The sequence below is a fragment of the Rhea pennata genome, chromosome 18, assembly GCF_028389875.1.
Source record: "Rhea pennata isolate bPtePen1 chromosome 18, bPtePen1.pri, whole genome shotgun sequence".
NCBI classification, from domain to species: Eukaryota; Metazoa; Chordata; class Aves; order Rheiformes; family Rheidae; genus Rhea; species Rhea pennata.
In genome coordinates this window covers 8,021,238-8,036,335 of record NC_084680.1, presented here as the reverse complement: position 1 = coordinate 8,036,335, position 15,098 = coordinate 8,021,238, and the positions used below count along the sequence as shown (strand labels likewise).

General features: G+C 46.3%; 1 protein-coding gene across 1 annotated transcript in view; it reads right to left on the bottom strand.

The window, feature by feature from the left end:
• The window catches only part of EEIG1 (estrogen-induced osteoclastogenesis regulator 1), a 39,249-nt gene extending 24,629 nt beyond the window's left edge, over positions 1–14,620 (bottom strand). Inside the window, exons 1-2 of the mRNA XM_062590998.1 lie at positions 14,495–14,620; positions 12,185–12,825 (exon numbers count right to left, since the gene is read on the bottom strand). Coding sequence (XP_062446982.1) covers positions 12,185–12,330 — 146 coding nt within the window. The 5' untranslated portion in view covers positions 12,331–12,825; positions 14,495–14,620. The remainder of the gene's footprint in view (positions 1–12,184; positions 12,826–14,494) is intronic.
• Positions 14,621–15,098: the final 478 nt, after the last annotated feature.

Genomic DNA, 15,098 nt, shown 5'->3' with positions numbered 1-15,098 from the left:
ACTACTAGAAACAACACGTTATTAAAAAAACAGCAAGTAGCCAATTACTGAACACTACAGAACAATCTGCATAATGAAAAACAGTGCCAAATGATGAAAAAAGAAAAGTCGCAGAATAACGGACCTTTAAAACTTAAGCTATAGAACAAATCAGATGAGTTTTGGAAGGGCAAGCAAGGGTGGAGTAGGGAGAAGGCAAGGGGAAAATATTCTAACAGACTGAGCTACACTGCAATAAAGGATGTATACATGGCACTTTACAGACACGACATGCACAAAAGACTCAGTCCGCTCTGAAGTGTTCATAACTTACACATTGTCACTTGAAGCAAAGAAGAAAAGTCGGACCCCAGGAAAACAGCGACAAGAAGGGACTGTAACAGTGAATACTGTGCAATACATCTACTGTTACATACTGTGCTGAAGACGGACCAACACGAAGGCACACATATCCAAGGACTTCTTGCCACATCTATGCAGCACAAGTTCTTTTTGGTCAGAGGCCAGGGATGCGTGCCAGGAACAAAAACATCACAAGCAGAGAAGAATCAAACTCAAAAGTGCAAAAGGAAGGAGTAACTGGATGGATGACTCAGCTATTGAAATACGAGTCGGTAATAACGTGTATATTGAACACTGAAAGACGCATTTGCTTTTTCTGAACTCTGATCATGTACTGAATCACCACGCCAACTCCTACTCCTATTGTTCGGATAGACTAAGTTGGAGCTGGATTAGCCAAGAAAGAACCATGTGCCAGGCTGCCAAAACCCATCACTAGCACTTTTCTTCTCATAAGCAAATTCACAAGGATTTTGGGTAGACAAGGTGCAACAACAGATCTGCATTGCAGATTTCACTGGGTCTGCCCGGGTCAGGCATAAGCTACGACACGCAGGTTATTGTGTTCTGGCGCTGCATTCTCCAGTCTGTCTAGGAAGCGTTATTCCTGTCGCTCCTGTGGCTGCTTTGTGCTGCAGCAGACTGGGCTGATTTACAACTCACGTCGCCTAAATTCTGAAGAACTTGCCTAATTCTGGGCTGAAAAAAGATCTTTCAGACCTGATTTCCCCAACTGTGACCACTGAACAATCCAATTGTGCTCTGTGTACAAAATAGGCATGTTAACAGTTTAACTAAGAACAGCTCCTGAACTCTTACCTACGCTTCCAGCCAAGTCAGCCGGAGTCACAGAGGCTTAGCAAACCAAAGTTGAGAGAACTCCACGTGACCAGGGAAAGGAAGGCACAGATGGAGGGGGGATTTAGACTGATTACCAAGAAAACTGCACAGTAAAACACAAAACAAAAGTCAGGAGGGGAAAATCAACAACAACAAAACCCACAACCCTCCTCCCTAGAACTCCCGACCTCCCCAGGGCGGATTTGCCCTTGGACACTATTGCAATTTCCCCTGCACCTCTGCAGATAAAGGACATAAAGCTTCAGAAGGTCCAGAGAGCTTCAGAAAATACTCTTGGGTTCTACACAGATGCTTCCAAGAGTAAGGTGGATTAACTCACCATATTTCTGAGGCAAGACATGTTTCCAGAACCTGCCATAGGCTGCAAAGCCTTTTCACTTGTGGCAGAGTGTAGAAGCAAAATGAAGATTCATTGATTATCCACTGCTGATATATTTATAAAATTTTATTCATCCCAAAAGTGTCAGCTGTCATTCTAAGCAATTCCAGATTTGCCCTTTGCTGTCTAAATTTAAACTCTTAGTGAAAAAAGACAGCAATGTGGAATCTGAAGGGGGAACTCGGATAATATTCGTACTACACAGGGTATGAGAGACGGCTACAACTCCATGATGCAAGAAAGCTGTGTTTGTAAACAAAATGCTCTTATAAAAGAATGTTACCTTTCAAAACAAAACAAACCGAAAAAAACACAACACCGCCTACAAGATGAAAACTAGGAAAGACACGGGTCAACTCAATATTCCAGTATTTTGCTGGGACAGTAAATCTGAGAAATGAGAACCATGCAGGGAATTGACATAAGACTAGGAGCAAAATCCTTGACGCAAGTGGCACGTATTTCTACTGGAATTTTTTTGCCAATAAGGGAAATATATGGAACACAAAGACATGCTGAAGCCAGATTAGTTAAGTGACATTTTCTGCCAGTATCACCTTGTTTCAAACAGGAGAGTTTGCCAATATAGCTGTACCAGAGAAGCCCTTATAGTGTAAATTAACCCTCATATGAGGCCAAGTTCATTTCTGGAGTGACTTCGTTAATACTGTGCAATGTAACGTCATTGCAATTTGGCTCAAGTATGCTGGAGAGTCCTTTAGTAAGTAAGCTGTCTCAAGTTAACCCCAGTGCTAGAAGTAAGCTTAGTTACCCAAGAGGTAACACCCTATTATGCCCAGACATGTTCTACTATGAATCACTCTTACACGGTACACATTTAGACAAAAAACAACACAATAGTGGAGGAGAAAGCCCTTTACACATTAACATCAGCTTTTTCATTCCATTAAGAACACAGGTGTTCCTCGACATCTCCTTTTTTACAGGATTTGTTCAGCTGTACAAACCAGGTCACTGACTTTTGAGGACACAAGGTATGAGCATGTTCTCACAAAACTTCAGGCGCTTTCATTGGTCTCTACCGCGGCTGCAGTTCATCAGCTAAAGGCTATTCTGTAGAAGAGGTCTGCAATTCATGAAAGGCTGCAGAACGTAAAACATGCTGCATCCTTGACTCCTCACCACGTTCGGGCTGAGATTCGGACGCTGCCTGCCCTGATTCTCTTTCCCATCTCTCTCTGTTGCCCTGACTCTGGAGTGTGCCAGATCCAGCATTATGTTGCTCCAATATGCAAAGCTGGCAGAAAACCACAAACTGTCTTTTGTCTAAGTTTTCTGTCTGTAACAGTGAAACAGCCAGGTCAGATGCCAAAATGAGGAGGGAAGAGAAAGGGGGACTGAAGGCAGGGAAAGAGGGACTGAGACACAGCACTCAGATTAGCTTTTGCTCCTCTAGAACCACAGCTTCAGAAAAAGAAGTTCTCCAAATAAGGTAATTTCATATATTACATCTTGGTTAACAACAGAACACTGGAGAATTCTGTGTTTTGTTACAGCAGTTTGTGCCGCTTACCCTGTTGGGAGACGTTAGAATAGGCTCCCACTGCTCTACTCCCAGAAGAAGGTTTTTGAGGATAAGAGAGTATTTACCTCCTCCGTGGCTGTCACTACCAACTATATTCAGATACATGTCCTTGATTTGCCACTATTGTGAGCAAGTGACATTGGAGATGAGTGTGAATCAGTTTCTGGAAGAAAGACAACATACAGATTCGTTTTGGAAGAACAGTCAAGCTTACATAAAGAGCAAGAAGAGCCATTGCTATAACCTTACATCAGAAACTGATCTTAAAGAGAACATTGTTTAAACAGAGGACAACCAGCTGCCCCTGGTATAGAGGCAAGAGGGTATTGAACAAAGCAGAAAGGTAGCAAATGTAAAAAATACACAGGAAAATATATTCCTCTACAACACAGATTTTCCCTTGGGGCAATGAGCACTGCAGGCTATTGAGGGCAAAACATGAGCTGATGTTGAATACTTGAAAAGAATTCAACCTTTACACAGATGCAATCACCTAGGGCTACCAATAAAATAAAACACATCAAGGACTCTCAGAAGCCAGGAGGAGAGCTTTCCTGCAGAGAGGTTACTCCATAATTATCTGTAACATGAGCAAGAAGCCTCTCTCTGAAACATTCGTTACTACTTAGGCTGGAAACGGGACACTGGACTCGACAGGGTTGCAGTGCTCAAGCTCTTGCTTCCTTCTAGTGCAACGGAGCATTAAGAGACCTGGAAAGAGCTCCACATTATAAATGCCCTACCTTCTTCGCTCATACTCAGAAACATGCAGGCATAAACTACATAACACAATGAAGAGGAATTATCAAGAGAAATAGAAAAACTATGATAAAAACACAACCAAACAGGCAACCCCTCTCCCCCCACCAAAAACCATGCATGCACATAAGTGCAACAAAGCAAACCCACTGAAAACCCCAGGAGTGGGTCTCTTCCATAGCGAACCTCAGCTTTGCTGTTTTAAGTACAGATAATACCTGACAGAGTCTGACACAAGGTCTTCCCCCAGGCTCCCCTCCCCAAGCCTGCGTTTTTCTGGACAAGTCTTTCCTTCCCCATCTCCTGAACACGAGCACTCTTATTTTGATGACCAATGTTATCCCTAATGGACTGGGAGGGGAAAAAAAAAAAAGTGACTGTACAGACAACAAGGTGATCAGAAACCTTCAGAGTTAATTTTGGCCACCAAGTTTTGTACTAGTTACAGTCATGACGTGCAGTTCATGAGGAATGAAGGCTCCAGCTGCAGTGCAAGAGCACCGGTAGGTGAGTGCTAACTGGTCTCTCAGGTGACAGCCGGCTGAGGAAGCTCCTGTTGATCATTAACCCAATATCCATTAGGGAAACATCTTGCAGCAGTCATTTCATGCAAGTTTTATTCCAGAAGCAAAATGGAGGTATGCAACTATCCTAAATTGAAACCCTGAGGCTACACACTTTTTACAAGGTTCGCTGTTAAGGAATCCTTGTTCTGCTTTTCCACTGCAAAGCCAGGCTGGAGCCTAACATTTGGTAAGTTCTGAAAGACACTGAACAAGGCCTTACATCTGACTGTCTACGTTTTGTTCACTGAACGCTAAGAGAAGTGACTTGCCTCATTCAGGCTAACATGCAGCTCTACAAAGGGACAGTCTCAAAATAAAGTTTTCTAGCTTTAGCTTTTGATTTCAGAGAGCACATTTTGGGCTACTTATCAACCACATACAGGGATGATAATCTCTAGGTCTCTAAAGCTGAACTGCTATTTAATGCTACAGCTTTCCAGTCCTGCCAGAACATTACATCCACATACTCCCTTCCTTCCTTCCATGTAAGCAACCTCAGTGCTCTACAGCTTGACAGACTGTTCATTTCTTATTTAGCATGCAGCAGTAAAAGTATTTTTAGCTTCAGTGCCATCTCCTTGTATAACACAGGGCCTTCTTCAAGGCCTCCTCTCACTAATGAACTACTGATACACTCAGCCAAAGGAAAGGCTTAATCCTGCTTTCTCGCCAGCTCAGCTACTTTGTGTCTGCAGGGAAAGCATCCGTTACACACGGGCTGTATATGCTATAGCTTATACAGAACATCCTGTCGCTTCAACATTTGCCTCCTCCCAACCCTCTAGTCTCTATGCATTTCCTCTTCATCTTCTTCCTCACTCCCATAACCCCGTCCCATTTCCTTCATCTTTTCCTCAGCTCAGCCTTTATCAGTTGAACTACCCAGGAGACTCATGAGAAGCACGTGAAAGCGACATCCATGACGATCAGCAAATTCGAGTGCTGCAGAACAATTCCCTTTCGTGCCCATCAGCAGATTAAAAATGCAACAAACAACAAGGCTGTTCATCCAGTAAACACAGGCACAACTGTTCGCCTAGTGGGAAGAGGCTTTCAAACCCAGGCACTGAAATGAGACGCTGAGTCCCACTGTATGGTACCAGAGAGATCATGACGCCAAGTCAGGAGTTAAGACAGTGAGGCGTATCATGCCTCCCAGCAAGTGCACAAAGGAAAAGCATGAATAAACCAAAATAAAAAAGCCTTGTAGCCTGAAGGATCAGCAGCTAGTGCGAGGGTGCGGTAACACATGCAGCCACCTGAAATAACACAGAGCACCTTTACTACATGAAGGTATAGATATGAGGTCACAGGCCCCTGCAAAAGAAACAAGCAGATCCAAATGTTGCTGCAGGACACTCCTAAAGACCTATGGTTTATTATATAAATAGACAAAGCTTCAAAATAATTCCTGACCCACTTCAGAGGATGCTGCAACCCCAGCTCTGATAGTGTGGAGCTGGTAGCTAGCCCACAGAGGATGCAGAGCATATCCTGTTTGAAAAAGGAGGCCACACACTGAGCCACATCCATCCATGTCCTTGCATGAACGAGACCCTGTAGTCAAGTGTGTGCATGTGATGGCAAACGTTGCAAGAGCCCACTACACTAGTCTTCATGCTTGGGAGCATATAGGTGAAAGAGATCTGAGGGAGAAACTGAAGTCTCTTCCTGAAATACTCAATAGCAAATGCAAATTCCTGAGGAGAAAAAAAAAAAAAAAAGAAAAAAGAAAAAAGAAAAAAGAAAATCTGTGCCCACCTCATTTATCTAGAAACTGGTACCAGAACAGCTTGCCAGTGGCAACTTATAACCTACTGAAATGCCAACAACAGTGCAGCAAGACCACAGGCTCCCGAAGCCATGCACAGATTCCTCAAAAATACAGCTACCAAGCTAGAGTCAACACTGATGACTGCTAAGGAACCTGGAGAATAAAACAGCCTGGAGTCCCCCATTTATGCTTTCTCCTGTTATTTCAGAAATAAATACATGTCTTAAAGGGGAGGCAGGAGGGAAGCTCTCCTACCTCCCCTTGCCTCCAGTCGAACGGAGCGCATAGTGCTGCCACGCTATAAAACAAGTAGGCCACTGGGCCCCAGTCTCAAAGTAGAGCACTAATTTCCAGTGAGTAATTTTTCAAGCCAAGGGCTGCTTGGAGTCACACAGATAAGGCTGCTGCTAAGATTAGCTGTCAAATCAATGCTAATTCAGGATCAGCTATGGAGGGGGAAGTTAAAAAACAGACTGTATGTGAATATATTTACTGATGCTGTACACACAGCGTATCAGTCACGGAGCTTTAGATTACAGTTTACGGTCAACACAGCAGTCCCCACCTCAGGAACAGTAGGCGGAACAGGCAGCCGTGGCTACAGCACCTGCAGAGCCTATTCTTCACACAGCCGGACACAGCCCCCAGAGCAGGAAAGTTTTAATGTAATTCTGCCCGTCTTGTAACGGGTTCTAAAGTTGTGACTTGGGACAGGAAGAGGCAAGTCTGACATTAAAACAATCAACCCACTGTGAAGCCTTCTGCTGTCTGGCTCTGCAGGTGTAGCCGCCAGAGCCCAGAAAAGGTGGAAGAAAAGCACTGCAGATGCCCAGCAGCTTAAGACAGTTCATGCCTGGCAACCACTCTTGCATTGCTCTATCACTTCTGCACTGCATTTTTCCAACACCTTTTACTTACCAGAAGTTAAACCTCATCCAGTGTTCCTGCAGGCGAGCTGCACAGCTGACCTGACCTTACAGAAAACCTTCTTCTCATTTTTGCTGCCTAATTTCTCTCCATGATTTTCACAACGCAGATAGTGCAGATATGATATCTTAATATTATCTTGAATTAGGTTATGTTTTCTTGCAAATCATTCCTAGAGGCTGCATTCAAATACCTCCCCCTCCACTAACCCCCCTCAGCCCATTCTCGAGGCTGCAGCCAAAAAAGCAAGATTTTAGCACGTGTAATTGAAAGAAGCTGCTCCAGAGCATTAAAGACTCGCTCTCTCAATCTATATATTTGTAATACATTTATATACAGGGAAGGCCTTCATTTTCAGACATGTTTGCAACAAAAGCTCTTTTAAAAGAAGTTATCAGACCACACCAGCACAAACATGCTCTAGCAGATGACAAAGTGAATGACCCAGTCATTCTAAAACGTGGACTGATAGAGCCCTCGGGAGCTACAATCAAGGTCTGCCCTCTATCACACTTTGCATTGTACCAGCTGAGCAAATCAGGTAGCTTTAAAGCTGTACTTATAAGAAAGACAAAGCTACTGTTACACAAAAGCTTGCCTAATTCATGTGGAACTATCAGTATGGAGGTGCCTCCCCAAATACCAATATTTTCTTTTGGTTTTCTCGGTGCAACTTTACTCAAAACGCATGCAGCGTAGGAAGTGGCCTTTCGCTCTTACTCAATGAAAAGTCATGAGACTAAGTAAGTCAGAACTTTCTCACCCCAGGCTACAGCACTGGAATACTTTGAAGACAGACCACCCTAATCAGGTGAGCTCTCCCCAGATCATGACTCCTCCACTCAAGCCTGCACGCAAACAGCTGCTAAGCTGCAGAAGACAAAACACTCTCTCTATTTTGAACTGGTGTGAGAGTGCCAGGATCATACAACCAAGCTGAAATGCTACACATGCTTGAAAAACATGTTCTAAGGAAATACAACCCCCAGAGATCAATGGAAACGCTGACTGATTAGGTACATAAGGTTTCTTGCCTTCAGAAGACAACATGGATGATGGCTTGATCCTTGCCAAATGGTCTTTCCTCTACACTCAGCCATGGACTCTCTGAGTACAATCCCTTCCTTCAAATCTAGAAATACCAGAGTGAAACCATTGGCAAGCCAATGGAACATATAGGATGAAATGTCAGAAGTATGCGGATAACACCTGGCTTTCACTTCCTTTACATCACACATAAGCAATACTCTCTGCCAAAACAGCTAAAAAAACAGCCAACATTGAGGTTAAGTACATCTGGCTGTCACTCAGCATTAATTGATATTGTTAGCAAAGGGGAAAAAATTTAAACAAATCTTCCTCTTTTACAATGTCCAAAGACACAAGCTTACTAACTACATCAGCCTCCAGCTTTAGGCCCCTTTTAGACATCCACATAGCCACAGAGATTCCACTTCCACCAGCAAGTGGCTAGAAAATTCTTCCTCATCCCATCAGAGAGAGGCCCGCCTACGCTGATCCACAGATCCGAGCTCTCCAGATGAGGCTATTGTATCATCTCTCTAGGAACAAAGATACACAAACCCTCAGAAAGCTTCAAATTGGTACAAAACGCAGCAGCCCATCTGCTTCACAAAACGGATGCCATGAATACATTACTAGTGCTCTGCGCCTTCTATTTTTAAAGATATTTGGGAGGCACTTGAATTCACTGGTGATTGTGCTATTTAAGTATCTGGATTAATACTTTTCAAGGGCTGTAGTGGTACTTCTCCATGGGAAAATACAGCACCTGTTTGGCCTTCCCATGCCTCAGATGCATTTTCAGAGCATTGACTCCTGTAACTCAACAGGGGAGCAATAAACTGACAAACAATAGATGTTTTTCATGAGCAACATATACTGAAACCGATAAGATAAATCTTATCCTCAGAGGACCCTTCAGAGCAGCAGTAAGATGGAAACTTTAGAAAGAAGAGGGAAAGGAAATTTATGGTTTAAACTGCAGTCACTAAAATACCCATGGTCTTGTGCAAGGCCTAAACGCAGCAAGCGTGTGTGTGTGTGTGGAAAAGACAGACGGTGGTGGGGGGGAATGTACCTGCCTGAAAGAAAAAGAAAAAAAAACCCAGAGACAGATCCTGAAGCCAGCTGAATGTGCTGACAGGACTTGGATCTTTTCCAGAATGCTCTGAATTCCTAAGAGTGTTAAGTCTTAATGCATTTCAGACAGGTTCCCTTCTTCAGCAGGCAGTTTTGCTTCGGCCCCGGCAAGCAGAGGGCCAGCCGCTCCATCAGAGCCGGGAGGGGGTCCCAACTCAGGGCGTTCACTTTCCCCGTCCGGAATCCGCCCCACACGCCCCACAACCCCTAACAGGCCTCTCCAGCTCCATGGCGCGAGGCTGTAGCATGGATACACAACTCAGCCTCAAGTGGACTTGGAACAAGGATGGGCCCAGCGAGCTGGCAACACAGCTTCCAACTTCTGCTCTACTCGGAGGCCAGGCAACTTAACCCAAAGCCATCTAGCAACGGTCAGATATATCATAATCTCGCTTCTCTCCACAGTAGTGCATGGGCCCCCCAGATAAGTGTCTGTGGAAAATATCATGAAGAAATCTGCCTGAGAAGATAAGGCTCTTCAGAGACAACACTCTCCTTTCTGCATCACAGGTCACTTAATTGGAAAAATACCCCAAATTGATTTAGCTTGTCCTATGGGAGTTTCTTCAAACTATTTCTCCCCCCCCCCCTCCCCGTTTACAGACTCGAAATGACGTGGGACACCTTGTTCAGATCAATTCCCTGAAAACTCATGGGGAACAAGAGTTGTTGTTCTGCTTGATAAGTTACACACCTCAGACGGCCACAGATGGAAAAGGAGGCTTGAATGCATTGCAGAGCAAACACCAGAACTTTTTTTTTAAGCAAGCAGCTCATCATAGGAAGACTTGACCAACCTTACAACTTCAAATGCACTCAAAAACTTCTGAAAGTGTTTGACTTCAGAGAAACAATCACAGATCCTAAACGATGCACAGACTTCTAATACAACATGGACACAGCATCTATTTCCCTTTAATCTTTCCCCAGATGCTGAGAACTTCAAAAAGGTCATGGAAAGATGACTACAGTAGTTTAGAGCAGAGCCAAGGCATGATCTGGTGGCCTTGCCACATGGTAACTCTTCTCTTTACTGTTCCTGGAAATTCACCCTTCTTGCAATTGCTCTAACTGCAATGGGGGAAAATATTTGGAAAAGGTCAAATGACTCAATACCACTGAGACCTGTAACTTTCCAAGCAGGAACAGGTTTCCATGTGCTTTCAGTTACGCTACAGACAGGTTAGGGGAAAGGCAGCAAACCTAACAGCCTACTTCCCCTTTTGCTAGAGGATAAGTAATAAAGCCAGTTGAAGGTAATGTATGTGTTTAGTTTAAATTACAGATGATTTCGCTGCTGGAACACATCTGCAGTCTGCAACACACTGTGCACTGAGAGAACTGCTGAACCTCAGCCAGCTCGGAAAACAACAACCCATATGGCTGGCAGCATCAGTGGACAGCAGTGCTGCACTTCTGGATACTGCCTTCATGGACGAGGAGATAGAGACTGACACTTCTAAGAACAAGCTTTTCCTAAGACACTCTCCAGTCAAGCTCATTTTATTATGACTCCAGGAAGCAGAGGGGTTAATTTCTTTCCAAGTTCATATACTGTTTGAATTCCTTAGATAAGTTGCTTAAACCAAACCCAAGGATCTAGCCTCAGGGGAGAAGACTGTAAGGGAAAGCTCTTTTGGTAGACTTTCTTCAAAAGATAAATTTAAGTCCATTTTTAGAGGTATTCTATGCCCACAGTTTCCATAAGCTATAGATGAGGTTGCACTATGTCTCTGGAATTAAAACCAAGCTTACAGCAATCCTTTCCCACTTCTGTTTGCAAGACAGAAATGTTTTACACTTCCTCAGTAAAATCGCCTCTTCTAGATTGAGAAGGCTCTTACATACCTAGTGTATAGTACCCCAAAGGGGAAAATCAGACAAACCAACCTTTACTTCTGGGATAAAGAAGTTATCAACTAGCACAAACAAACACTGTACCTTTAAAAATGAGTAGTCACTTAGGAAAGTAAAAAAACAAGTTTTGAGAGCCACTGAAGGCTTCTTTCACATCTTGAGGCAGAAATAAAGCAAGTCCAGGCTGTTACGGAATTTGTATTTGCATACTGCTAGGTGATAATCTACGTGCACAGTTGGAAAGAAAGCAGGTTTTTATTAGCAATTAGTAGCAAGAGAAGGGACAGATTTTCCTGAAGGAGTCAGAGAAAAAGTGGCAGGACAATCTTAAAAAGGTGCAGTGGAATGGTCCCTATATGACAGATCACTTAAAAAAAAAAAAAAAAAAAAAAGAAAAGCAACTATAAACCTAGAAACTCAATGACATTTGTTCCAGAAGATCAACTGTGTCTTTAACACTGACAACTTTGACTCTAGGCAGCAGTTTTCCCTTGCACAGCAATTTGCAATGCAAAGCAAGCTACTTCCACTCTTACCAAGAGCAGTAGTTCAGAAGCAAAAGAGGAGTGCAAAGTTAGAAGGGTCCATTTGCTCAATTTAGATGCACCCTCCTACAGAGCTGAATTTCAAGTCAGGCATGAAAGCAGTATAGCGCAAGGTCTAAAATAGCTTGTGAAAACTTTGGTCAGGCAGCAGGAAAAAAAAGTGAGAGGGGGAGAGGGGAAGAGAGAGAAGAAAAAAGTTTTCATCAACAAACACTAACCCCTTTCAGGGGGTGCAAACCCCACCCTCCAAGTCTCTGAAAATTCAGTCCAGCTCTGATCATACAACAGTAACCAGGCTCAGAGCTCTCCAGCTACATTCTTCCCCTTCTCTGGAGAATGATGTGGCATGTAGGGCCCTAAAACAAAACTATTAAAATCACATCAAGGGGCAGGCAAGCGGTAGCCATATGGCGAACCATTCAAGTGCAGAAAAAGCAGGAAAAGAACAGCCAGTTAGCTTCTTACCTGCTAGATAAGCTAGCAAAGTCTCCTCCATCTAGCAGCCTGATTTTGCAGAACAGAACCCCATTCACAAAGGGGACAGCAGTCAGCTCTTCTAGAGTGAAGCTTGTCTGAAATTTGAATTTCTTTTTCTTCATCAGGAAAGCCATGGGCAGATTCAGTGTGGAAGGACCAGGAATTCCAAACAAGATTAGGGAGGAGCAGCTCAAAACACACACAGACAAACAGGGGAACGGCAGAGGTCGTTCCAGGAGTGTAAGCAGGGAGTAAATTCCAGTTCAGTTACAATGACGGCCCAGCTTCAAACGCACAATCCTCCTCTCTTTGGTGGTTGGGTCTGGCTGTGGGATCATTGCCACGACAGGCTTCAGGTGGGGAGGAAGAGGACAGATTGTATCTCTGCAACATCTCCAAGGGAAAAAAGAAGGGAGAAAAATAAGTCTCAGCTCCAGACCAGCAGGAGCTGTCCCAGTTTGAGGCTACAGTGCTCTGTCTTCAACAGAATTCCTCCAGAAAGCATCTCTCATAGGAAGTCATCTTGTGTCTCTGAAGAAGCCTTAGGTCTGTGGGCTGCTCATTCAGAAAGCTGCCAGCTTCTACCTCCTCTTCTTGTGCAACCACTTCTTACAGGTCTTTAGGTCAGCCTTTGGGAGGGAAACGAGTAAATTAGTCCCAGCCACTCTTAGGCTCCTCCTCCTCTAAAACCTGTTTGGATGGGTAACATTGAGTCCAGATTCATACCAGCCTCAAGAAGTATGGCCCCAATTAGCCTGGCCCCAACACCCTTTCCCTCCTTCTTGCCTATAGCAAGCCTCACTGTTGTCACTCCCCTTGTAGCGTCTGTTTTGCAAAGTGGTTAATAAAAAAATCTGTTCTTTTAAACCTATTTTCACTTATCTTCAGAAGCAATTTACAGAGCAAGATTAGTTTAACATACAGTCTAATAACAGCAAGTAAAACAGTCTCAAGAAATAAAAAAATGTTTCTTTTCTGTTTTTCTAACCAGCACTAAGTGTTAGCACCTATATCTTATAGATAAACCAGCACAGAGGAAAAGAAAAAAAAAAGAAGGAAAAAAAAAGAAAGAAAAAGCAGTCTGCTCCAGATTACCCAGCATAACAACTGAATCAGGTCATCTGACCGTCCAATAGCCAGGCCCACTGAGTTGAGCTGCCTTCCCTTAGCATCAGGTCTACTCCAAACAGTTCTCTCCAGTTCATTTTTTGGGCCAGCGACTTTCATTTCACTATATATTTATGCAGCACCTAAGCCCGTGAGGCCAAAAGCTGATTAGCATCTAAAGAAGACGAGGTTTTATCCACTGAGCAGTAAACAATCCTTGCATGTACTAAGAATTAGTGACTGTGAATTAACCCAAGAAAATCTCCTGCTCCTTGCTGTTTTTATCTATCTATTTATTTATTTAATTTGCTGTTAAAGCCAGCAGACCACACTTGCAGGGGTCTGCTCTGAGGAGCTCAGCAGAGGGCTGCTCCCCTGCAGCCGCCTGCTAACTGCTTCACAGCACGAGCCCCTCGAGGAGCCCTGCCTGCCCATGCACGGGGCTGCAGCTAGGTCTCAGCCACCTTCCAGCCCCCTAGATCATGCATTAAGATGGGGACAAGTTTCAACCCACCTCTGGACCCCACGGACTATGCACTCGGCTGTGACGAGGCCACAGCTTGTCTCCTGGCACCCCTATAGCATGCACTAGTCTGCAGTCAGGTCTCAGCCCAGCTCCTGGACCACGTACTGAATCTGGTGAGGTCTCAGCCCACCCTCCAGCCCATGCACTCAGCCACAGGCAGGTCTTAGCTCACCTCCCAGCCCCACGAACCATGCAGCGAACTGCAGCCAGGTCTCAGCCCATCTGTGGGCCTCAGGGACCATGTACTGAGCCACCTCCAGGTCTCAGCCTGCCCGCCTGCCATGCACTGAGCTGCCGCTGGGTCTCAGCCCACCCGCTGGCCATGCACTGAGCTGCCGCCGGGTCTCAGCCCACCTACCGGCCGTGCACTGGGCTGCCGCCGGGTCTCAGCCTACCCACCGGCCCATGCACGGAGCTGCTGCTGGGTCTCAGCCCTCCTACTGGCCCACACACGGAGCCAGGTCTCAGCCCACATCCTGGCCCATGCACTGAGCTGCAGCCCGCTCTCAGCCCGCCACGCAGCCCACGCACCGAGCCACGGTCAGGTCGGAGCCCACCTCCCGGCCCCCAAACCCCGAGCTGAGCTGCGGGCAGCTCCCAGCCCGCTTCCCGGCCGCACCCCCAGCCCGCGGCGCGGCCCTGCCCGCGGCGCGGCCCGCTCGCACCTCCTGCCCTCGCCTCACACGGCCGCCACGGCCACCGCTGCTCCCCGCCACGGCCACCGCTGCCAGCGCTACGCCAAGTGCGGCCGCTACGCCAACGGCGCAGGCAGCCGCCAGGCAGAGCAAAGCCACCACGGCGCTTCGGGAATACCGACCCGACACTACGCAACCCCCCCGCCGCCTTCCGTCCCGGGAGGGGGGAGGGGAGCGCGAGAGTGGCGCCACCCGATTGGGCAGCAGCAAGGAGGCGGGCCGGGGGGCGGTCTTTGATTGGCTGCCCCGGCAGGGGGCGGGGAAGGACGAGCGGGGATGGGAGGAGGAGGCTGTCGGTTCGTGCTTAGTCCCGCCCCCCGGCTCGGGGGCGGGCGGGAAGCGCGCGGCGCTGCGGCGGCGCGGGTGTCGCCTCAGCGGGGCAGGGGGGCGGCGGCGGTTCGCTGAGGGGGTGGCGGGCGCCGGCCCTCGGGAGGGGGCAGCCGTGGCGGGCGCGGGCTCCGCGTCCCCTTCAGCGCTGCCCCTTGCCGCCCGGAGCGCCCCACGAGGAGCCCTTGCTGCGGCCGTGCCCCGGGCTGTCCCCAGCAGCCCGTTTTCCAGCCGTTAGGGCCCCCGC